Raw genomic sequence first — 25,672 nt, 5'->3', positions numbered from 1 at the left:
TGAGGTAGTGCTGTACTATAGTTACTCAGTGAAGGCAGGCTGTACTATAGTTACTAAGGCAGGCTGTACTATAGTTACTAAGGCAGGTTATACGTCTGTGTTTACCCAGATTATCAAGATGAAATAACAACACTACACTTGATATGGCTATAATATCAGTTTATAAAAGGCTAATATAACTGATATCTTAAGTGTTCTTATGGACAAGTTAAACAGCCCTACCAATGTGTAAATCATTCTGCAGCATTGACAAAAAAAATATCTAGGCCTAATAATAATAATGTTTTGAACATTTATTTAATGAGATTGTTTTTGGCTTTTGTAACAATTTTAAATAAGAAAGACATTATGCACCAAATTATACTACATATTAAATCCCCCCCCCCTCTCTAAGAAAACAAAAATACACAATGCTATCATATATAATATAATATTTATTTATTTATTTTGCTCCTTTGCACCCCATTATTTTTATTTCTACTTTGCACATTCTTCCACTGCAAATCTACCATTCCAGTGTTTTACTTGCTATATTGTATTTACTTCGCCACCATGGCCTTTTTTTGCCTTTACCTCCCTTATCTCACCTCATTTGCTCACATCGTATATATACTTATTTTTCTAATGGAATTATTGACTGTATGTTTGTTTTACTCCATGTGTAACTCTGTGTCGTTGTATCTGTCGAACTGCTTTGCTTTATCTTGGCCAGGTCGCAGTTGTAAATGAGAACTTGTTCTCAACTTGCCTACCTGGTTAAATAAAGGTGTTCTCAACTGGCCTACCTGGTTAAATAAAGGTGTTCTCAACTAGCCTACCTGGTTAAATAAAGGTGTTCTCAACTAGCCTATCTGGTTAAATAAAGGTGTTCTCAACTAGGTTAAATAAAGGTGTTCCTAGCCTGGTTAAATACAGGTGTTCTCAACTGGCCTACCTGGTTAAATAAAGGTGAAATAAAATAAAAAGTAAATAAAAATATAAATGACTGGACGATGTGTCGTTCTAGACATCGCCAAAGCTTAATGTGAGGATTCCAGGAAAGATTCATTGTGAAAGCTCCCTAGTCCCATCTATCTTTCTTAAACAAGGAAATAAAACTGGTTGGACATGCCTGTACTGTGATTTACGTCTGTCCCCCCTCTCCTCAGTGCCCCAGCCCTCGGCGAACTCAGGCCTCATCACCCAGCCCCGCCAGGCCGGGTCCCCCCACGGGACCCCCTCCTCAGGGGACCTGGTTCCTGGTGCCTCCCCCAGGAAGAAGCCCCGCAAACAGCAGCACGTCATTTCCACAGAAGAGACTGAAATGTTGGAGACCAACAGTACAGATGAGGACAGGGTTATGGGCCACAGGCCCCTGGGCAGCAGGGCTAAGAGGAGAGAGTCCCCTCCCAGAGAGTATGTGGGTGGGTGAATACCACTAAACCATGCACAGTTGTACTCACCACGGTGGGGTCAATTCCATTTCAGTTCAGTCAAATCAGGAAGATGAGGACAGGGCTATGGGCCACAGGCCCCTGGGCAGCAGGGCTGGGCCAAACCAGGCCCCTGGGCAGTTCAGGGCTAAGAGGAGAGAGTCCCCTCCCAGAGAGTATGTGGGTGGGTGGATACCACTAAACCATGCACAGTTGTACTCACCACTGTGGGGTCAATTCCATTTCAGTTTCAGTCAAATCAGGAAGTCAAGTGAAATTCCAAGTTGTATCAATTCTGATACTAGTGCTTTGCTGTGATCTGTCTCAGATGAGGAAGGGGTGCGTTACGTCCCTGTCAGGCCGCGCCCACCTGTCACTCTGCTGCGTCACTATAGGAACCCCTGGAAGGCAGCCTATCACCACTTCCAGAGGTACAGCGACATCCGGATCAAAGGTCAGTATTGGTCCAATCAGAACGCAAAAAAAAAAAAAAACTTGTGCTCTTTAAAAAAATCTATTTAAAAAAAAAGTAATTTCTCAGAACGTCCTTTTTCTACATTTTATGAAGAGGTTCTGACTAGCAGACATAGTGTATTTTATTAAATATGTTCTGGAATGCATATAAGGTGTTATAAGCATGTGTGAGCCTTTATAATGTGTTATTATGAGGCTTCTAATATTATGTCGCTCTTAGTATGTTACTATTAAGTTATTTTCATGACTGATTTAGATCTCTGGTTGTCTATGTCAGAGGATAAGTTGTTTTATAAGCATGTATAAGCTTTCAGGTCCTGCTTTAAATGACGTTCAGCTTATAAAGGCTTCATAATGCCTTCATAAGCACTACATAAATGTGTTACGAAGCATCCGTAACCGTACGTCGTGCTTTATAAAGGGTTCATAAATGTGGCATAACTGCGTGATGCGATCACCAATGTCAAATGTGACGTAACCCACTATGTCAACTGTGATATAATCGTGTGCTTTATAAAGGGTGAGGCGTTGTGCTGAAGGACGGCACACTCTTTAAGAGTCTAACATGCCTCTCTCTCTCTCTCTCTCTCTCTCTCTCTCTCTCTCTCTCTCTCTCTCTCTCTCTCTCTCTCTCTCTCTCTCTCTCTCTCTCTCTCTCCTCTCTATCTCTCCTCTCTCTTCTCTCCTCTCTCTCTCTCTCTGAGTGACTCTAACATCTAACATGTCATGCTTTATAAAGGGTGACGTGTTGTGCTGAAGGACGGCACACTCTTTAACGTAAAGTGATGTTAGTCACATTTACAGCTCCTCTCGTTCCCAGACACTTCCACCCAAGTGTGCGGAAGGTCTGATGGACCCAACGCATGAAACCTGGCCTTTATTAGTTACTAGTTAGTTAGTATTAGTTAGTATTAGTTACTAGTTAGTTAGTATTAGTTACTAGTTAGTTAGTATTAGTTACTATTAGTTACTATTATTTAGTATGAGTTACTAGTTATTTAGTATTTAGTTAGTATTAGTTTGTATTAGTTACTAGTTAGTTAGTATTAGTTAGTATCCGTTAGTATTAGTTACTAATTAGTTAGTATTCGTTACTAGTTAGTTAGTATTAGTTACTAGTTAGTTACTAGTTAGGTAATATTTGTTAGTATTAGTTGGTATTAGTTAGCATTAGTTAGTATTAGTTAGTATTAGTTACTAGTTAGTTAGTATTAGTTACTAGTTAGTTCGTATTAGTTACTAGTTAGTTACTATTTAGTTAGTATTAGTTAGTATTAGTTGGTATTAGTTAGTATTAGTTAGCATTAGTTAGTATTAGTTACTAGTTAGTTAGTATTAGTTACTAGTTAGTTAGTATTAGTTAGTGTTAGTTTTGTGGAAATGCGCAAGAGTTTAGCAAAGATTCTGACTTTTTGACTGTGTTAACTAGTGCCTGACAAATCCTTTACTCAGTAAAGGTCACTCCTATACAATTATATGGTTACTCCCACTAAGGCCACTTCTGATTGGTTGATATTCCAGGCTTATACACTGAGTATTACAAAACACGACATAGGCTGACCAGGTGAAATCTATGATCGCCTATTGATGTAACTTATTAAATCTACTTCAATCAGTGTAGATGAAGGGGAGGAGATGGGTTAAAGAAGGATTTTTAAGCCTCGAGATGGAAGTGTCTTTGAACGGGGTATGTTAGTGGGAGCCAGGTGCAGAAACACCTTGATGAAAGCCCCCAACCTAAAACACTTCCCTTGATGAAAGCCCCCAACCTAAAGAGACACTGTGATGAAAGCCCCCAACCTAAAGAGACACCTTGATGAAAGCCCCCAACCTACAGAGACACCGTGATGAAAGCCCCCAACCTAAAGAAACACCGTGATGAAAGCCCCAACCTAAAGAGACACCGTGATGAAAGCCCCCAACCTAAAGAAACACCGTGATGAAAGCCCCCAACCTAAAGAAACACCGTGATGAAAGCCCCCAACCTACAGAAACACCGTGATGAAAGCCCCCAACCTAAAGAGACACCTTGATGAAAGCCCCCAACCTAAAGAGACACCGTGATGAAAGCCCCCAACCTAAAGAGACACCGTGATGAAAGCCCCCAACCTAAAGAGACACCGTGATGACACCTAAAGAAACACCGTGATGAAAGCCCCCAACCTAAAGAAACACCGTGATGAAAGCCCCCAACCTAAAGAAACACCGTGATGAAAGCCCCCAACCTAAAGAAACACCGTGATGAAAGCCCCCAACCTAAAGAAACACCGTGATGAAAGCCCCCAACCTAAAACACTTCCCTTGATGAAAGCCCCCAACCTAAAGAGACACCTTGATGAAAGCCCCCAACCTAAAGAGACACCGTGATGAAAGCCCCCAACCTAAAGAGACACCCCCCCAACCTAAAGAGACACCGTGATGAAAGCCCCCAACCTAAAGAACACCGTGATGAAAGCCCCCAACCTAAAGAGACACCGTGATGAAAGCCCCCAACCTAAAGAGACACCGTGATGAAAGCCCCAACCTAAAGAGACACCTTGATGAAAGCCCCAACCTAAAGAGACACCGTGATGAAAGCCCCCAACCTAAAGAGACAGAAACACCTAAAGAGACACCGTGATGAAAGCCCCCAACCTACAGAAACACCTTGATGAAAGCCCCCAACCTAAAGAGACACCTTGATGAAAGCCCCCAAACTAAAGAAATTGAAATGGCTTTTTCCATGTTCCTCATTACACAAACACACCATACCTGGTCCCAGTCAGGTCTTTAACTATCTATACTTTAACCCAGTTATTCTTTAACTATCTATACCACACGGCGCTGGACCCAGTCAGTTCTTTAACTATCTATACCACACGGCGCTGGACCCAGTCAGTTCTTTAACTATCTATACCACACGGCGCTAGACCCAGTTAGTTCTTTAACTATCTATACCACACGGCGCTGGACCCAGTCAGGTCTTTAACTATCTATACCACACGGCGCTGGACCCAGTCAGGTCTTTAACACGTCCACTCCCCTGCTGAAAGATCAGCCATGTTGGCAACATTGTAACAGGTTGTAATCAAGCCCTGGTGTCCAGCATGGTACCAGAAGAGGAATACCTGGTGCAGTAGTCTCAGGGTACTGTAGGACCGCTCCAAATCATCTGGGTTCTGTACACTCCTCTCAGAGCAGCCTACAGGGTGTGCTGCAGTAGAAGTCGCTCTGGATAAGAGCGTCTGCTAAATGACTTAAATGTAAATGTAAATGTAAGTATTGTAAAGGAATACTCAGTAGGCTCAGTAGAATGTATATATTTTGTAATTTCGTATGAGGCTCTTGAGTAATAGTACTGCTGGCCCGTTCCATTGGCGGCCACAATGCCAGTCACTCTCAATGGAGTAAAAACAGGCCTCAACAACGGCTTTGTTGTTGTTGTTGTTGTTGTTGTGCACGACTGCGCTTTAGAGGTATCCTGCAGCACAGCATTATGGGGGGAAGTTGAGGTCAGGATTAACATGGGACTATTCACCCAGGAGGGAAAGAAGTTTAACCATCCTTGAAATGTTTTAGATTTTAATATAATTATATTCAATTTAGTGGACTGTTTTATCCAAAGAGACTTAGTCATGTGTGAATCCATTTTTACGTATATATGGGTGTTCCTGGGAATTGAACCCTCTGTCCTGGCGTTTCAACGCCCTATCAAGATGCATGATGGGTTATAAATGCTTTGTGAAGCCTCCATTTAATATGATCTATAAGGTCTTTATTTAAGTCGTGCTTATGTCACCCTTTTATAAAGCACAAGGTTATGTCACATTTCTAAACCATGACGTTCGGTTATAGGTCATGTAGTTGCGTCGTGTTTACGAAGCCTTCGTTTAAAAACGGGGTCAGCTTGGTCATGTCTTCTGTTATGTGTCCTACAGAGGAGAAGGAGTCGTTACAGGAAGTGGCCAATCAGAGAGGAGTAGCACGGCGAGCTCAGGGATGGAAGATGCACTTGTGTGTTGCTCAGCTCATGCAGCTGGTGAGTGTCGTTGGCGATACGTCTCTCAGTTCTCATTTGCAGCCACCAGAGGACATTTTTAAGTGACCTTTTAATTAGTGAAAAAATAGGGAAATGTGTATTTCGTATTTTGGAGCTTGTATTATGCAGTACTTATGTCAATGTTCCTTTAATGTCTGGTTGAAACCCTTAAGCCCTGACCCCTGACCTCTAACCCGGTTCTGACCCCTAGTCGAAACTGGAGCATGATGTATATAGCATACTGACGTCCCCCCAGGTCGATCTGTAACCTCTGACCCCTAGTCGAACCTGGAGCATGATGTATATAGCATACTGACGTCCCTCCAGGCCGATCTGTAACCTCTGACCCCTAGTCGAACCTGGAGCATGATGTATATAGCATACTGACGTCCCTCCAGGCCGATCTGTAACCTCTGACCCCTAGTCGAACCTGGAGCATGATGTATATAGCATACTGACGTCCCTCCAGGTCGATCTGTAACCTCTGACCCCTAGTCGAACCTGGAGCATGATGTATATAGCATACTGACGTCCCTCCAGGTCGATCTGTAACCTCTGACCCCTAGTCGAAACTGGAGCATGATGTATATAGCATACTGACGTCCCTCCAGGCCGATCTGTAACCTCTGACCCCTAGTCGAACCTGGAGCATGATGTATATAGCATACTGACGTCCCTCCAGGCCGATCTGTAACCTCTGACCCCTAGTCGAACCTGGAGCATGATGTATATAGCATACTGACGTCCCTCCAGGTCGATCTGTAACCTCTGACCCCTAGTCGAACCTGGAGCATGATGTATATAGCATACTGACGTCCCTCCAGGTCGATCTGTAACCTCTGACCCCTAGTCGAAACTGGAGCATGATGTATATAGCATACTGACGTCCCTCCAGGCCGATCTGTAACCTCTGACCCCTAGTCGAACATGGAGCATGATGTATATAGCATACTGACGTCCCTCCAGGCCTGATCTGACCCCTACCTCTGACCCCCCTAGTCGAAACCTGGTCGAGCATGATGTATATAGCATACTGACGTCCCTCCAGGCCGATCTGTAACCTCTGACCCCTAGTCGAACCTGGAGCATGATGTATATAGCATACTGACGTCCCTCCAGGTCGATCTGTAACCTCTGACCCCTAGTCGAACCTGGAGCATGATGTATATAGCATACTGACGTCCCTCCAGGTCGATCTGTAACCTCTGACCCCTAGTCGAACCTGGAGCATGATGTATATAGCATACTGACGTCCCTCCAGGCCGATCTGTAACCTCTGACCCCTAGTCGAACCTGGAGCATGATGTATATAGCATACTGACGTCCCTCCAGGTCGATCTGTAACCTCTGACCCCTAGTCGAACCTGGAGCATGATGTATATAGCATACTGACGTCCCTCCAGGCCGATCTGTAACCTCTGACCCCTAGTCGAACCTGGAGCATGATGTATATAGCATACTGACGTCCCTCCAGGTCGATCTGTAACCTCTGACCCCTGGAGCATGTCGAACCTGGAGCATGATGTAACCTGGAGCATAGTATACTGACGTCCCTCCAGGTCGATCTGTAACCTCTGACCCCTAGTCGAACCTGGAGCATGATGTATATAGCATACTGACGTCCCTCCAGGCCGATCTGTAACCTCTGACCCCTAGTCGAACCTGGAGCATGATGTATATAGCATACTGACGTCCCTCCAGGCCGATCTGTAACCTCTGACCCCTAGTCGAACCTGGAGCATGATGTATATAGAATACTGACGTCCCTCCAGGCCGATCTGTAACCTCTGACCCCTAGTCGAACCTGGAGCATGATGTATATAGCATACTGACGTCCCTCCAGGCCGATCTGTAACCTCTGACCCCTAGTCGAACCTGGAGCATGATGTATATAGCATACTGACGTCCCTCCAGGCCGATCTGTAACCTCTGACCCCTAGTCGAACCTGGAGCATGATGTATATAGAATACTGGTCCCTCCAGGTCGATCTGAACCTCTGACCCCTAGTCGAACCTGGAGCATGATGTATATAGCATACTGACGTCCCTCCAGGCCGATCTGTAACCTCTGACCCCTAGTCGAACCTGGAGCATGATGTATATAGCATACTGGCATCCCTCCAGGTCGATCTGTAACCTCTGACCCCTAGTCGAAACTGGAGCATGATGTATATAGCATACTGACGTCCCTCCAGGCCGATCTGTAACCTCTGACCCCTAGTCGAACCTGGAGCATGATGTATATAGCATACTGACGTCCCTCCAGGCCGATCTGTAACCTCTGACCCCTAGTCGAACCTGGAGCATGATGTATATAGCATACCGGCGTCCCTCCAGGCCGATCTGTAACCTCTGACCCCTAGTCGAACCTGGAGCATGATGTATATAGCATACCGACGTCCCTCCAGGCCGATCTGTAACCTCTGACCCCTAGTCGAACCTGGAGCATGATGTATATAGCATACTGACGTCCCTCCAGGCCGATCTGTAACCTCTGACCCCTAGTCGAACCTGGAGCATGATGTATATAGCATACTGACGTCCCTCCAGGCCGATCTGTAACCTCTGACCCCTAGTCGAACCTGGAGCATGATGTATATAGCATACTGACGTCCCTCCAGGCCGATCTGTAACCTCTGACCCCTAGTCGAACCTGGAGCATGATGTATATAGCATACTGACGTCCTCCAGGCCGATCTGTAACCTGACCCCTAGTCGAACCTGGAGCATGATGTATATAGCATACTGGTCCCTCCAGGCCGATCTGTAACCTCTGACCCCTAGTCGAACCTGGAGCATGATGTATATAGCATACTGACGTCCCTCCAGGCCGATCTGTAACCTCTGACCCCTAGTCGAACCTGGAGCATGATGTATATAGCATACTGACGTCCCTCCAGGTCGATCTGTAACCTCTGACCCCTAGTCGAACCTGGAGCATGATGTATATAGCATACTGACGTCCCTCCAGGCCGATCTGTAACCTCTGACCCCTAGTCGAACCTGGAGCATGATGTATATAGCATACTGACGTCCCTCCAGGCCGATCTGTAACCTCTGACCCCTAGTCGAACCTGGAGCATGATGTATATAGCATACTGACGTCCCCCAGGCCGATCTGTAACCTCTGACCCCTAGTCGAACCTGGAGCATGATGTATATAGCATACTGACGTCCCCCAGGCCGATCTGTAACCTCTGACCCCTAGTCGAACCTGGAGCATGATGTATATAGCATACTGACGTCCCTCCAGGCCGATCTGTAACCTCTGACCCCTAGTCGAACCTGGAGCATGATGTATATAGCATACTGACGTCCCTCCAGGTCGATCTGTAACCTCTGACCCCTAGTCGAACCTGGAGCATGATGTATATAGCATACTGACGTCCCTCCAGGTCGATCTGTAACCTCTGACCCCTAGTCGAAACTGGAGCATGATGTATATAGCATACTGACGTCCCTCCAGGCCGATCTGTAACCTCTGACCCCTAGTCGAACCTGGAGCATGATGTATATAGCATACTGACGTCCCTCCAGGCCGATCTGTAACCTCTGACCCCTAGTCGAACCTGGAGCATGATGTATATAGCATACTGACGTCCCTCAGGTCGATCTGTAACCTCTGACCCCTAGTCGAACCTGGAGCATGATGTATATAGCATACTGACGTCCCTCCAGGTCGATCTGTAATCTGACCCCTAGTCGAAACTGGAGCATGATGTATATAGCATACTGACGTCCCTCCAGGCCGATCTGTAACCTCTGACCCTAGTCGAACATGGAGCATGATGTATATAGCATACTGACGTCCCTCCAGGCCGATCTGTAACCTCTGACCCCTAGTTGAACCTGGAGCATGATGTATATAGCATACTGACGTCCCTCCAGGTCGATCTGTAACCTCTGACCCCTAGTCGAACCTGGAGCATGATGTATATAGCATACTGACGTCCCTCCAGGCCGATCTGTAACCTCTGACCCCTAGTCGAACCTGGAGCATGATGTATATAGCATACCGACGTCCCTCCAGGTCGATCTGTAACCTCTGACCCCTAGTCGAAACTGGAGCATGATGTATATAGCATACTGACGTCCCTCCAGGCCGATCTGTAACCTCTGACCCCTAGTCGAACCTGGAGCATGATGTATATAGCATACTGACGTCCCTCCAGGCCGATCTGTAACCTCTGACCCCTAGTCGAACCTGGAGCATGATGTATATAGCATACTGACGTCCCTCCAGGTCGATCTGTAACCTCTGACCCCTAGTCGAACCTGGAGCATGATGTATATAGCATACTGACGTCCCTCCAGGCCGATCTGTAACCTCTGACCCCTAGTCGAACCTGGAGCATGATGTATATAGCATACTGACGTCCCTCCAGGCCGATCTGTAACCTCTGACCCCTAGTCGAACCTGGAGCATGATGTATATAGCATACCGACGTCCCTCCAGGCCGATCTGTAACCTCTGACCCCTAGTCGAACCTGGAGCATGATGTATATAGCATACAGACGTCCCTCCAGGTCGATCTGTAACCTCTGACCCCTAGTCGAACCTGGAGCATGATGTATATAGCATACTGACGTCCCTCCAGGCCGATCTGTAACCTCTGACCCCTAGTCGAACCTGGAGCATGATGTATATAGCATACTGACGTCCCTCCAGGTCGATCTGTAACCTCTGACCCCTAGTCGAACCTGGAGCATGATGTATATAGCATACTGACGTCCCTCCAGGTCGATCTGTAACCTCTGACCCCTAGTCGAACCTGGAGCATGATGTATATAGCATACTGACGTCCCTCCAGGCCGATCTGTAACCTCTGACCCCTAGTCGAACCTGGAGCATGATGTATATAGCATACTGACGTCCCTCCAGGCCGATCTGTAACCTCTGACCCCTAGTCGAACCTGGAGCATGATGTATATAGAATACTGACGTCCCTCCAGGCCGATCTGTAACCTCTGACCCCTAGTCGAACCTGGAGCATGATGTATATAGCATACTGACGTCCCTCCAGGCCGATCTGTAACCTCTGACCCCTAGTCGAACCTGGAGCATGATGTATATAGAATACTGACGTCCCTCCAGGCCGATCTGTAACCTCTGACCCCTAGTCGAACCTGGAGCATGATGTATATAGAATACTGACGTCCCTCCAGGTCGATCTGTAACCTCTGACCCCTAGTCGAACCTGGAGCATGATGTATATAGCATACTGACGTCCCTCCAGGCCGATCTGTAACCTCTGACCCCTAGTCGAACCTGGAGCATGATGTATATAGCATACTGGCATCCCTCCAGGTCGATCTGTAACCTCTGACCCCTAGTCGAAACTGGAGCATGATGTATATAGCATACCGACGTCCCTCCAGGCCGATCTGTAACCTCTGACCCCTAGTCGAACCTGGAGCATGATGTATATAGCATACTGACGTCCCTCCAGGCCGATCTGTAACCTCTGACCCCTAGTCGAACCTGGAGCATGATGTATATAGCATACCGACGTCCCTCCAGGCCGATCTGTAACCTCTGACCCCTAGTCGAACCTGGAGCATGATGTATATAGCATACCGACGTCCCTCCAGGCCGATCTGTAACCTCTGACCCCTAGTCGAACCTGGAGCATGATGTATATAGCATACTGACGTCCCTCCAGGCCGATCTGTAACCTCTGACCCCTAGTCGAACCTGGAGCATGATGTATATAGCATACTGACGTCCCTCCAGGCCGATCTGTAACCTCTGACCCCTAGTCGAACCTGGAGCATGATGTATATAGCATACTGACGTCCCTCCAGGCCGATCTGTAACCTCTGACCCCTAGTCGAACCTGGAGCATGATGTATATAGCATACTGACGTCCCTCCAGGCCGATCTGTAACCTCTGACCCCTAGTCGAACCTGGAGCATGATGTATATAGCATACTGACGTCCCTCCAGGCCGATCTGTAACCTCTGACCCCTAGTCGAACCTGGAGCATGATGTATATAGCATACCGACGTCCCTCCAGGCCGATCTGTAACCTCTGACCCCTAGTCGAACCTGGAGCATGATGTATATAGCATACTGACGTCCCTCCAGGTCGATCTGTAACCTCTGACCCCTAGTCGAACCTGGAGCATGATGTATATAGCATACTGACGTCCCTCCAGGCCGATCTGTAACCTCTGACCCCTAGTCGAACCTGGAGCATGATGTATATAGCATACTGACGTCCCTCCAGGCCGATCTGTAACCTCTGACCCCTAGTCGCACCTGGAGCATGATGTATATAGCATACTGACGTCCCCCCAGGCCGATCTGTAACCTCTGACCCCTAGTCGAACCTGGAGCATGATGTATATAGCATACTGACGTCCCCCCAGGCCGATCTGTAACCTCTGACCCCTAGTCGAACCTGGAGCATGATGTATATAGCATACTGACGTCCCTCCAGGCCGATCTGTAACCTCTGACCCCTAGTCGAACCTGGAGCATGATGTATATAGCATACTGACGTCCCTCCAGGTCGATCTGTAACCTCTGACCCCTAGTCGAACCTGGAGCATGATGTATGCAACAATTTCAAAGATTTGAGTGACAGTTTATACGATAAAATATATATTTTTTAAATAAATTAATCTGGTCCTCATCTATGGATTTCACGTGACTGGGAATACAGATAGGCATCTCTGCCTCAGGATCTTGTCACAGTGTATCATGGGGCAGCAGGTAGCCTAGTGGTTAGAGCGATGGGCCAATAACTGAAAGGTTGCATGCTCAAATCCCGAGCTGACAAGGTAAAAATCTGTCGTTCTGCCCCTGAACAAGTCAGTTAACCCACTGTTCCCAGGCCGTCATTGAAAATACGAATTTGTTCTTAACTGACTTGCCTGGATAAATATATGTTAAATAAAAAATAATTCTGTGCATTTAAATTGCCGTTGATGCAATTGTATTTGTTTGTCTGTAGCTTATGCCTGTCCATACCATAACCCCACCTCCACCATGGGGCCCTCTGTCCATACCATAACCCCACCTCCACCATGGGGCCCTCTGTCCATACCATAACCCCACCTCCACCATGGGGCCCTCTGTCCATACCATAACCCCACCTCCACCATGGGGCCCTCTGTTCACAACGCTGACATCAGCAAACTGTCCCACACAACGCCGTACACGTGGTCTGCGGTTGTGAGGCCGGTTGGACCTTCTGCCAAATTCTCTAAAACGACGTAGGCAGTTTATGGTAGCGAAATGAACATTAAATTCTCTGGCAACATCTTTTTTTGGACATTCCTGCAGTCAGCATGCCAATTGCACGCTCCCTCAAAACTTGAGACTTCTGTAGCATTGTGTTATGTGACAAAACTGCACATTTTAAAGTGGCCTTTTATTGTTCCCAGCACAAGGTGCACCTGTGTAATGATCATGCTGTTTAATCAGCTTCTTGATATGGAACACCTGTCAGGTGGATGGATTGTCTCGCCAAAGGAGAAATGTTCACTAACAGGGATGCAAACAAATGTGTGCACCACATTTTAGAGAGATGAGCTTTTAGTGCGAACGGAACATTTCTGGAAAAAAAAATTTGACTCATGAAACATGGGACCAACACTTTACATGTTGCGTTTATATTTTTGTTCAGTGTGTGTGTGTGTGTGTGTATATATATATATATATATATATATATATATATATATATATATATATATATATTACAGACCTCTACATGCTTTGTAAGGGAAAACCTGCAAAATCGGCATGTATCAAATAATTGTTCTACCCACTATATATATATATATATAGTGGGTAGAACAAGTATTTGATACACTGCCGATTTTGCAGGTTTTCCTACAGCATGTAGAGGTCTGTAATTGTTATCATAGGTACACTTCAACTGTGAGAGACGGAATCTAAAACAAAAATCCAGAAAATCACATTGTATGATTTTTAAGTAATTCATTTACATGTATATATAGGAGACTGACATCCCTCCAGGCTGATCTCTGACCTCTAACCTCTGACCCCTAGTCGAACCTGGAGCATGATGTGTATAGCAGACTGACTTCCCTTCAGGAGGGGCTAATCCCTAAGAAGAGGGCCGGGGTCGACGACGAGCTGCACCGCATTAACGAACTCATACAGGTTTGTGGGGACAGTAAACAGTACATGTACAACATTTTAATTTATTTTTTATTTAAACTTTATTTAGTCAAGAACAAATTCTTATTTACAATGATGGCCTATCAAAAGGCAAAGGGCGTCTTGCGGGGACGAGAGCTTGAATTAAAAAATAAAAATGAAGGTCAAAACACATCGTGACAAGAGAGACAACACTACATAAAGAGAGACCTAAGACAACAACATAGCAAGGCAGCAACACATGGCAACACAGCATGGTAGCAACACAGCATGGTACGAACATTATTGGGCACAGACAACAGCACAAAGGGCAAGAAGGTAGAGAGAACAATACATCACACAAAGCAGCCACAACTGTCAGTAAGAGTGTCCATGATTGAGTCTTTGAATGAAGAGCTGGAGATAAAACTGTCCAGTTTGAATGATTGTTGCAGATTGTTCCAGTGACTAGCTGCAGTGAACTGAAAAGAGGAGAGACCCAGGGATGTGTGTGCTTTGGGGACCTTTAACAGAATGTGTTTGGCAGAACGGGTGTTGTATGTGGAGGATGAGGGCTGCAGTAGATATCTCAGATAGGGGGGAGTGAGGCCTAAGAGGGTTTTATAAATGAGCATCAACCAGTGGGTCTCGTGACGGGTATACAGAGATGACCAGTTTACAGAGGAGTATAGAGTGCAGTGATGCATCTTATAAGGAGCATTGGTGGCCAATCTGATGGCCGAATGAGAGCACACTTCCCTGCCGATCTATAAATTACTTCTCCGTAATCTAGCATGGGTAGGATGGTCATCTGAATCAGGTTTAGTTTGGCATCTGGGGTGAAGGAGGAGCGATTACGATAAAGGAAACCATGTCTAGATTTAACCTTAGCCTGCAGCTTTGATATGTGCTGAGAGAAGGACAGTGTACTGTCTAGCCATACTCCCAAGTACTTGTATGAGGTGACTACCACAAGATCTAAACCCTCAGAGGTGGTAATCACACCTGTGGGAAGAGGGGCATTCTTCTTACCAAACCACATGATCTTTGTTTTGGAGGTGTTCAGAACAAGGTTAAGGGCAGAGAAAGCTTGTTGTACAAAGTTTAAATCCGGGGAAGGGCCAGCCGAGTATAAGACTGTATCATCTGCATATAAATGGATGAGAGAGCTTCCTACTGCCTGAGCTATGTTGTTGATGTAAATTGAGGAGAGTGTGGGACTTAGGATCGAGTCTTGGGGTACTCCCTTGGTGACAGGCAATGGCTGAAACAGCAGATGTTCTGACTTTATACACTGCACTCTTTGAGAGAGGTAGTTAGCAAACCAGGCCAAAGACCCCTCAGAGATACCAATACTCCTTAGCCGGCCCACAAGAATGGAATGGTCTACCGTATCAAAAGCTTTGGCCAAGTCAATAAAAATAGCAGCATCAAGGGCAATGGTGACATCATTGAGGACCTTTTTAAGGTTGCAGGGACACTGCGATAACCTGAGAGGAAACCAGATTGCATACCAGAGAGAATACTATAGACATCAAGAAAACCAGTCAGTTGATTATTTACAAGTTTTTCCATCACTTTTGATAAACAAAGCAAAATAGAAATTGGCCTATAACAGTTAGGATCAGCTTGATTTTCTCTTTTAACCTCTCTCGGGTAGGCGGGACGCTTGCGTCCCACATGGCCAGTAGCCAGGGAAAATGCAGAGCGCCAAATTCAAATACATTTCTATAAAAATCTACCTTTCATTAAATTACACATGCAAGATAGCAAATTAAAGCTACACTCGTTGTGAATCCAGCCAACATGTCAGATGTCAAAAAGGCTTTTCGGGCGAAAGCGTAAGATGCTATAATCTGATGATAGCACAGCAGTAAACAATGAGAGAGTAGCATATTTCAACTCTGCAGGTGCGACACAAAACGCAGAAATAAAATATAAATCATGCCTTACCTTTGACGAGCTTCTTCTGTTGGCATTCCAATATGTCCCATAAACATCACAAATGGTCCTTTTGTTCGGTTAATTCTGTCGATATTTATCCAAAATGTCAATTTATTTGGCGCGTTTGATCCAGAAAAACACAGCTTCCAATTTACGCAACGTCGCTACAAAATATCTCAAAAGTTCTGGGATAGCATCTGTCATGCAGGTGAAAGAGGACCCAAAAGCGACTTGGCGAAAACAGAGTCTTTAATCCAGTAAAGTAAATACAATCAAAAAACACAACTTTCACTCGAAATGACGAGGACAAACTGGAGACTCGATCTTGAACAGCAGGTGAACAGCAGGTTGCCTCGGGAAGGCACTTGAACCAGACAGACTCAGACACCTGCTCACCACGCAGCATCTGAGGAAAACACGACACGACAGGGCGATACACAAACACAGCACGGTGAATTCTAGACAAGGAACCGACAGGGCAGAAACGAATAACAAGGAGAGAAATAGGGACTCTAATCAGGGAAAAGGATCGGGAACAGGTGTGGGAAGACTAAATGATTGATTAGGGGAATAGGAACAGCTGGGAGCAGGAACGGAACGATAGAGAGAAGAGAGAGCGGGAGAGTGAGAGAGGGAGGGGGAGAGAGAGGGATAGAAAGAGGGAAAGAACCTAATAAGACCAGCAGAGGGAAACGAATAGAAGGAAGCACAGGGACAAGACAAGATAATAAATGACAAAACATGACAGTACCCCCACTCACCGAGCGCCTCCTGGCGCACTCGAGGAGGAATCCTGGCGGCAACGGAGGAAATCATCAATGAGTGAACGGTCCAGCACGTCCCGAGACGGAACCCAACTCCTCTCCTCAGGACCGTAACCCTCCCAATCCACTAAGTATTGGTGACCCCGTCCCCGAGAACGCATGTCCATGATCTTATGTACCTTGTAAATAGGTGCGCTCTCTCGACAAGGACGGGAGGGGGGAGGGAAGACGAACGGGAGTGCGAAGAAAGGGCTTGACACAGGAGACATGGAAGACAGGATGGACGCGACGAAGATGTCGCGGAAGAAGCAGTCGCACAGCGACAGGATTGACGACCTGGGAGACACGGAACGGACCAATGAACCGCGGAGTCAACTTACGAGAAGCTGTCGTAAGAGGAAGGTTGCGAGTGGAAAGCCACACTCTCTGGCCGCAACAATACCTTGGACTCTTAATCCTGCGTTTATTGGCGGCTCTCACAGTCTGTGCCCTGTAACGGCAAAGTGCAGACCTCACCCTCCTCCAGGTGCGCTCACAACGTTGGACAAACGCTTGAGCGGAGGGAACGCTGGACTCGGCAAGCTGGGATGAGAACAGAGGAGGCTGGTAACCCAGACTACTCTGAAACGGAGATAACCCGGTAGCAGACGAAGGAAGCGAATTGTGAGCGTATTCTGCCCAAGGGAGCTGTTCTGCCCAAGACGCAGGGTTTCTGAAAGAAAGGCTGCGTAGTATGCGACCAATCGTCTGATTGGCCCTCTCTGCTTGACCGTTAGACTGGGGATGAAACCCGGAAGAGAGACTGACGGACGCACCAATCAAACGACAGAACTCCCTCCAAAACTGTGACGTGAATTGCGGGCCTCTGTCTGAAACGGCGTCTAACGGGAGGCCATGAATTCTGAATACATTCTCGATAATGATTTGTGCCGTCTCCTTAGCGGAAGGAAGTTTAGCGAGGGGAATGAAATGTGCCGCCTTAGAGAACCTATCGACAACCGTAAGAATCACAGTCTTCCCCGCAGACAAAGGCAGACCGGTAATGAAGTCTAGGGCGATGTGAGACCATGGTCGAGAAGGAATGGGGAGCGGTCTGAGACGACCGGCAGGAGGAGAGTTACCCGACTTAGTCTGCGCGCAGTCCGAACAAGCAGCCACGAAACGGCGCGTGTCACGCTCCTGAGTCGGCCACCAAAAGCGCTGGCGAATAGACGCAAGAGTGCCTCGAACACCGGGATGACCAGCTAACTTGGCAGAGTGAGCCCACTGAAGAACAGCCAGACGAGTGGAAACAGGAACGAAAAGGAGGTTACTAGGACAAGCGCGCGGCGACGCAGTGTGCGTGAGTGCTTGCTTAACCTGTCTTTCAATTCCCCAGACTGTTAACCCGACAACACGCCCATAAGGAAGAATCCCCTCGGGATCAGTAGAAGCCACAGAAGAACTAAACAGACGGGATAAGGCATCAGGCTTGGTGTTCTTGCTACCCGGACGGTAAGAAATCACAAACTCGAAACGAGCGAAAAACAACGCCCAACGAGCTTGACGGGCATTAAGTCGTTTGGCAGAACGGATGTACTCAAGGTTCTTATGGTCTGTCCAAACGACAAAAGGAACGGTCGCCCCCTCCAACCACTGTCGCCATTCGCCTAGGGCTAAGCGGATGGCGAGCAGTTCACGGTTACCCACATCATAGTTGCGCTCAGATGGCGACAGGCGATGAGAAAATAAGCGCAAGGATGAACCTTATCGTCAGACTGGAAGCGCTGGGATAGAATGGCTCCCACGCCTACCTCTGAAGCGTCAACCTCGACAATGAATTGTCTAGTGACGTCAGGAGTAACGAGGATAGGAGCGGACGTAAAACGTTCTTTTAGAAGATCAAAAGCTCCCTGGGCGGAACCGGACCACTTAAAACACGTCTTGACAGAAGTAAGAGCTGTGAGAGGGGCAGCAACTTGACCGAAATTACGAATGAAACGCCGATAGAAATTAGCGAAACCTAAAAGCGCTGCAACTCGACACGTGACCTTGGAACGGGCCAATCACTGACAGCTTGGACCTTAGCGGAATCCATCTGAATGCCTTCAGCGGAAATAACGGAACCGAGAAAAGTAACGGAGGAGACATGAAAAGAGCACTTCTCAGCCTTTACGTAGAGACAATTCTCTAAAAGGCGCTGTAGAACACGTCGAACGTGCTGAACATGAATCTCGAGTGACGGAGAAAAAATCAGGATATCGTCAAGATAGACAAAAACAAAGATGTTCAGCATGTCTCTCAGAACATCATTAACTAATGCCTGAAAAACAGCTGGCGCATTGGCGAGACCGAACGGCAGAACCCGGTACTCAAAATGCCCTAACGGAGTGTTAAACGCCGTTTTCCACTCGTCCCCCTCTCTGATGCGCACGAGATGGTAAGCGTTACGAAGGTCCAACTTAGTAAAGCACCTGGCTCCCTGCAGAATCTCGAAGGCTGATGACATAAGGGGAAGCGGATAACGATTCTTAACCGTTATGTCATTCAGCCCTCGATAATCCACGCAGGGGCGCAGAGTACCGTCCTTCTTCTTAACAAAAAAGAACCCCGCCCCGGCCGGAGAGGAAGAAGGCACTATGGTACCGGCGTCAAGAGACACAGACAAATAATCCTCGAGAGCCTTACGTTCGGGAGCCGACAGAGAGTATAGTCTACCCCGAGGAGGAGTGGTCCCCGGAAGGAGATCAATACTACAATCATACGACCGGTGAGGAGGGAGTTGGCTCGGGACCGACTGAAGACCGTGCGCAGATCATGATATTCCTCCGGCACTCCTGTCAAATCGCCAGGTTCCTCCTGAGAAGTAGGGACAGAAGAAACGGGAGGGATGGCAGACATTAAACACTTCACATGACAAGAAACGTTCCAGGATAGGATAGAATTACTAGACCAATTAATAGAAGGATTATGACATACTAGCCAGGGATGACCCAAAACAACAGGTGTAAACGGTGAACGGAAAATCAAAAAAGAAATAGTCTCACTGTGGTTACCAGATACTGTGAGGGTTAAAGGTAGTGTCTCAAATCTGATACTGGGAAGATGACTACCATCTAAGGCGAACATGGGCGTAGGCTTCTCTAACTCTCTGAAAGGAATGTCATGTTTCCGAACCCATGCTTCGTCCATGAAACAACCCTCAGCCCCAGAGTCTATCAAGGCACTACATGTAGCACCCGAACCGGTCCAGCGTAGATGGACCGACAAAGTAGTACAGGATTTTGATGGAGAGACTTGAGTAGTTGCGCTCACCTGTAGCCCTCCGCTTACAGATGAGCTCTGGCTTTTACTGGACATGAATTAACAAAATGTCCAGCAACTCCGCAATAGAGGCACAGGCGGTTGGTGATCCTCCGTTCCCTCTCCTTAGTCGAGATGCGAATCCCTCCCAGCTGCATGGGCTCAGTCTCTGAGCCAGAGGAGGGAGATGGTTGCGATGCGGAGCAGGGAAACACCGTTGATGCGAGCTCTCTTCCACGAGCCCGGTGACGAAGATCTACCCGTCGTTCTATGCGGATGGCGAGAGCAATCAAAGAGTCCACATCTGAAGGAACCTCCCGGGAGAGAATCTCATCCTTAACCACTGCGTGGAGTCCCTCCAGAAAACGAGCGAGCAGCGCCGGCTCGTTCCACTCACTAGAGGCAGCAAGAGTGCGAAACTCAATAGAATAATCCGTTATGGACCGTTCACCTTGGCATAAGGAAGCCAGGGCCCTAGAAGCCTCCCTACCAAAAACTGAACGGTCAAAAACCCGAATCATCTCCTCTTTAAAGTTCTGGAACTTGTTAGAGCAATCAGCCCTTGCCTCCCAGATAGCTGTGCCCCATTCTCGAGCCCGGCCAGTAAGGAGTGAAATGACGTAAGCAACCCGAGCTCTCTCTCTAGAGTATGTGTTGGGTTGGAGAGAGAACACAATCTCACACTGCGTGAGAAAGGAGCGGCACTCAGTGGGCTGCCCGGAGTAGCAAGGTGGGTTATTAACCCTAGGTTCTGGAGGCTCGGCAGGCCAGGAAGTAACAGGTGGCACGAGACGTAGACTCTGGAACTGTCCAGAGAGGTCGGAAACCTGAGCGGCCAGGTTCTCCACGGCATGGCGAGCAGCAGACAATTCCTGCTCGTGTCTGCCGAGCATGACTCCTGGATCTCGACGGCAGTGTAACGAGCGTCTGAAGTCGCTGGGTCCATTCCTTGGTCGGTTCCTTCTGTCATGCAGGTGAAAGAGGACCCAAAAGCGACTTGGCGAAACAGAGTCTTTAATCCAGTAAAGTAAATACAATCAAAAAACACAACTTTCACTCGAAATGACGAGGACAAACTGGAGACTCGATCTTGAACAGCAGGTGAACAGCAGGTTGCCTCGGGAAGGCACTTGAACCAGACAGACTCAGACACCTGCTCACCACGCAGCATCTGAGGAAAACACGACACGACAGGGCGATACACAAACACAGCACGGTGAATTCTAGACAAGGAACCGACAGGGCAGAAACGAATAACAAGGAGAGAAATAGGGACTCTAATCAGGGAAAAGGATCGGGAACAGGTGTGGGAAGACTAAATGATTGATTAGGGGAATAGGAACAGCTGGGAGCAGGAACGGAACGATAGAGAGAAGAGAGAGCGGGAGAGTGAGAGAGGGAGGGGGAGAGAGAGGGATAGAAAGAGGGAAAGAACCTAATAAGACCAGCAGAGGGAAACGAATAGAAGGAAGCACAGGGACAAGACAAGATAATAAATGACAAAACATGACAGCATCTGGGATAGTCACATTAGAAAGGGTGGGAGATGAGGAAATGGCAAGGAGGCGTGGCTGAGTCAAATAGGAATACTGACTTAATGAAGTGGTGATTTAAAGAGCTCAGCGATGTGCTCCTTGTCAGTAACAACCACATCATCAACATTAAGGGACATGGGCTCCTTGTCAGTAACAACCACATCATCATCATTAAGGGACATGGGCTCCTTGTCAGTAACAACCACATCATCATCATCATTAAGGGACATGGGCTCCTTGTCAGTAACAACCACATCATCATCATTAAGGGACATGGGCTCCTTGTCAGTAACAACCACATCATCATCATTAAGGGACATGGGCTCCTTGTCAGTAACAACCACATCATCATCATTAAGGGACATGGGCTCCTTGTCAGTAACAACCACACCATCATTAAGGGACATGTGGTCCTTGTCAGTAACAACCACATCATCATCATTAAGGGACATGTGGTCCTTGTCAGTAACAACCACATCATCAACATTAAGGGACATGTGCTGCTTGTCAGTAACAACCACATCATCAACTTTAAGGGACATGGGCAGCTGTGAGGAGGAGGGTTTATTCTCCAGGTCTTTAACTGTTTTCCAGAACTTCTTGAGATGAGACCCACAGAGAGAGAATGTAACTAACGTTGGCCTTCCGGATAGCCTGAGTGAACTTATTTCTCATTTGCCTAAACGAGAACCAGTCAGCCTGAGTGTGCGTGTCCTGAGCCTTTCGCCAAATGCAATTCTTGAGGTGGAAAAATGATGATTTTCTTTATGGGGGTGTGTTTGTTACCAATCAAAATAAAAGGTCCAAGCGTCTTCGACAAGGATCAAGCTTATTCTATACCAATTTACAGAGGCCAGGTCATGAAGGACTTAGCCTCTGATACCTATCAGGATTATTTGTGAGGATAACAACAAGGGGGTTTAGCCTTTTCTGGGTGTTTGGAGTCATACCTTGTGGGATTGGTAATAATCTGAGAAAGATTTAGGGAGTCCCATTGCTTTAGGACTTGGTCAGGTGGTTTAAGTATGTCCCAGTTTAGGTCACCTAGCAGGACAAATTCAGACTTAGTGTAAGGGGCCAGGAGAGAGCTTAGGGCAGGTAGGGTACAGGCTGGTGCTGATGGAGGATAATAGCACGCAACAACAGTCAACAAAGAGCTATTTGAAAGTTTAATGCTTAAAACCAACAAATCAAATTATTTGGGGACCGACTTGGTGGAGACAACCGAGCACTGAAGGTAAAGATTTGCTACTCCACCACCTTTGGAAGATCTGTTTTGCCGAAAAAGGTTCTAACCAGAAAGGTTAGCATCAGTATTTAAAACACTCTTTCTTAACCACATCATCATTATAGGTTAACTCATACAGGTAGGTGGATTGATTGATTAAGCGATTGATTGATCGGTTGAGCACTTGATGACATTTATTTATCCTTTTGCTCACATGTTACACAAAAGTCACAAGTTTATTTGGTCTCATTCACAGTTGGGGGTGGGGAGTCCAGACGATTTCACTGCATCGATTTGTTTTTATACTCAATAGTGTGATACTTGTGATACTGACTACAGTGTTGTCATGTAGGTCTAACTAAATGTTGGTTCTGTGTGCAGGGTAACATACAGCGTTGTAAGCTAGTGATGGACCAGGTTACAGAGGCCCGGGACACTATGATGAAGGTTCTGGACCACAAAGACAAGGTCCTGAAGCTGCTCAACCAGAACGGAGCTGTCAAAAAGTCTAACAAACTGAAACGTAAGGATCGGGCCTAGCCTGGACTTCCTGTTCCGTCACCCAGGTCATGGAACTGTTACAGCATGCGATGTGTTTTAAAACCTTTTTGCAACTGAAGAAGAAAATGTAAACGTTTCTCAGTGGATAAGTCAAGGGGGTAGTCCCTCCCTGTTTTGTGTGTTTTTCGTTGTTGTTGCTGCTTACGTGCCTAATGAACACGACCCACCTCTGCCCTGCCCGAACGGGAGGACAGGGTGGGAAGAGCTGCTGGGAGCTAGAGGTGGAACTGTTGGTACTATGACAGCTACTCACCCCACACCCTCTTATCTCTGTCTGAGCACTGAAGCTGGGTGGACAACATAACTAGAACCCTCCTGTTGCTTCAGTCAGAGCTCACTGTCTGACGGGAATCCCTCTAGGAATATGTTCTCACTGAAGAAGACTCAACACTCTGTCTGCCAAATGGTGCCCTATTCCCTATATAGTGCACTACTATTGACTAGAGCCCTATGGAACCCTATATAGTGCACTACTATTGACTAGAGCCCTATGGAACCCTATATAGTGCACTACTATTGACTAGAGCCCTATGGAACCCTATATAGTGCACTACTATTGACTAGAGCCCTATGGAACCCTATATAGTGCACTACTATTGACTAGAGCCCTATGGAACCCTATATTGTGCACTACTATTGACTAGAGCCTTATGGCACCCTATTCCCTATATATAGTGCACTACTTTAGACCAGAGTCCTATGGCACCCTATTCCCTATATATAGTGCACTACTTTAGACCAGAGTCCTATGGAACCCTATTCCCTATATATAGTGCACTACTTTAGACCAGAGCCCTATGGAACCCTATTCCCTACGTAGTGCACTACTTTAGACCAGAGCACTATGGAACCCTATACCCTACGTAGTGCACTACTTTAGACCAGAGCACTATGGAACCCTATACCCTACGTAGTGCACTACTTTAGACCAGAGCACTATGGAACCCTATACCCTACGTAGTGCACTACTTTAGACCAGAGCACTATGGAACCCTATACCCTACGTAGTGCACTACTTTAGACCAGAGCACTATGGAACCCTATACCCTACGTAGTGCACTACTTTATACCAGAGCACTATGGAACCCTATACCCTACGTAGTGCACTACTTTTGACTAGAGCCCTATGTGTCCTGAACAAAAGTAGTGCACTACGTAGGGAATAGGATGCCATTTGGAAGACAACACTGCCTGAAGGGCCCCTTCTTTTTTTTTTTTGACTTTTTTTTACAGAGCTCAGGTCTATCGGTTTTCCTATTTTACAGTTGATTTTGGTATCATTCAGTTCAAGTTACTTCTTGTCAACAAAAAAAAAAGCGGAGGTTGAACGGAACCTTAAGCACTTACAAACTTCAAACGTGTTGTACGAATTGGTAACATCATCATATGAAAGGGGGAGAAAAACTAGTCTGTAACACATCGTATGTAGTGGATGACTTTGTTCAACAATGTCTCGCTTTGGGGCGTTACTTTCGCAACTACTGGCAGAAATCAAATCTTTATGACTCATCTTTAAAATATGCTATATTTATTTACAACTTCCTGTTCTGATAAACAATGCTCATTTTTGTTTCAATATTTTTTTATATTTCTTATATTGGAAGATGGGGCACCATCAACAGACTTAATTGTACTGTATGTGCAGAACTTTAACGATGATGAAAATATTGGCGGAGTGTTTATTATTTTCAGATATTTATTTGATAATGAATGAGTTTTACATGCAGAGATGTTTTGAAATGGCTGACGAGAATAGTGGGTAATGTATTGAAATGGCTGACTAGCATAGTGGGTAATGTATTGAAATGGCTGACTGGCATAGTGGGTAATGTTTTGAAATGGCTGACTAGCATAGTGGGTAATGTATTGAAATGGCTAACGAGAATAGTGCGTAATGTTTTGAAATGGCTGACGAGCATAGTGGGTAATGTATTGAAATGGCTGACGAGCATAGTGGGTAATGTATTGAAATGGCTGACGAGCATAGTGCGTAATGTTTTGAAATGGCTGACGAGCATAGTGGGTAATGTATTGAAATGGCTGACGAGCATAGTGCGTAATGTTTTGAAATGGCTGACGAGCATAGTGGGTAATGTATTGAAATGACTGACTAGCATAGTGGGTAATGTATTGAAATGGCTGACGAGCATAGTGGGTAATGTATTGAAATGGCTGACGAGCATAGTGCGTAATGTTTTGAAATGGCTGACGAGCATAGTGGGTAATGTATTGAAATGACTGACTAGCATAGTGGGTAATGTATTGAAATGGCTGACGAGCATAGTGGGTAATGTATTGAAATGGCTGACGAGCATAGTGGGTAATGTATTGAAATGGCTGACT

General features: G+C 46.4%; 1 protein-coding gene across 1 annotated transcript in view; it reads left to right on the top strand.

Moving 5' to 3' along the window:
* Positions 1-23,334, top strand: part of LOC123996535 (histone deacetylase complex subunit SAP130-like) — a 109,420-nt gene extending 86,086 nt beyond the window's left edge. The window contains exons 19-23 of the mRNA XM_046299942.1: positions 1,149-1,403; positions 1,741-1,866; positions 5,804-5,904; positions 13,926-14,039; positions 23,150-23,334. Coding sequence (XP_046155898.1) covers positions 1,149-1,403; positions 1,741-1,866; positions 5,804-5,904; positions 13,926-14,039; positions 23,150-23,308 — 755 coding nt within the window. The 3' untranslated portion in view covers positions 23,309-23,334. The remainder of the gene's footprint in view (positions 1-1,148; positions 1,404-1,740; positions 1,867-5,803; positions 5,905-13,925; positions 14,040-23,149) is intronic.
* The last annotated feature ends 2,338 nt before the right edge of the window (positions 23,335-25,672 follow it).

Source organism: Oncorhynchus gorbuscha, linkage group LG15 (genome assembly GCF_021184085.1).
Source record: "Oncorhynchus gorbuscha isolate QuinsamMale2020 ecotype Even-year linkage group LG15, OgorEven_v1.0, whole genome shotgun sequence".
In the NCBI taxonomy this organism is placed as follows: Eukaryota; Metazoa; Chordata; class Actinopteri; order Salmoniformes; family Salmonidae; genus Oncorhynchus; species Oncorhynchus gorbuscha.
This window is presented reverse-complemented; position numbering and strand designations above follow the sequence as displayed.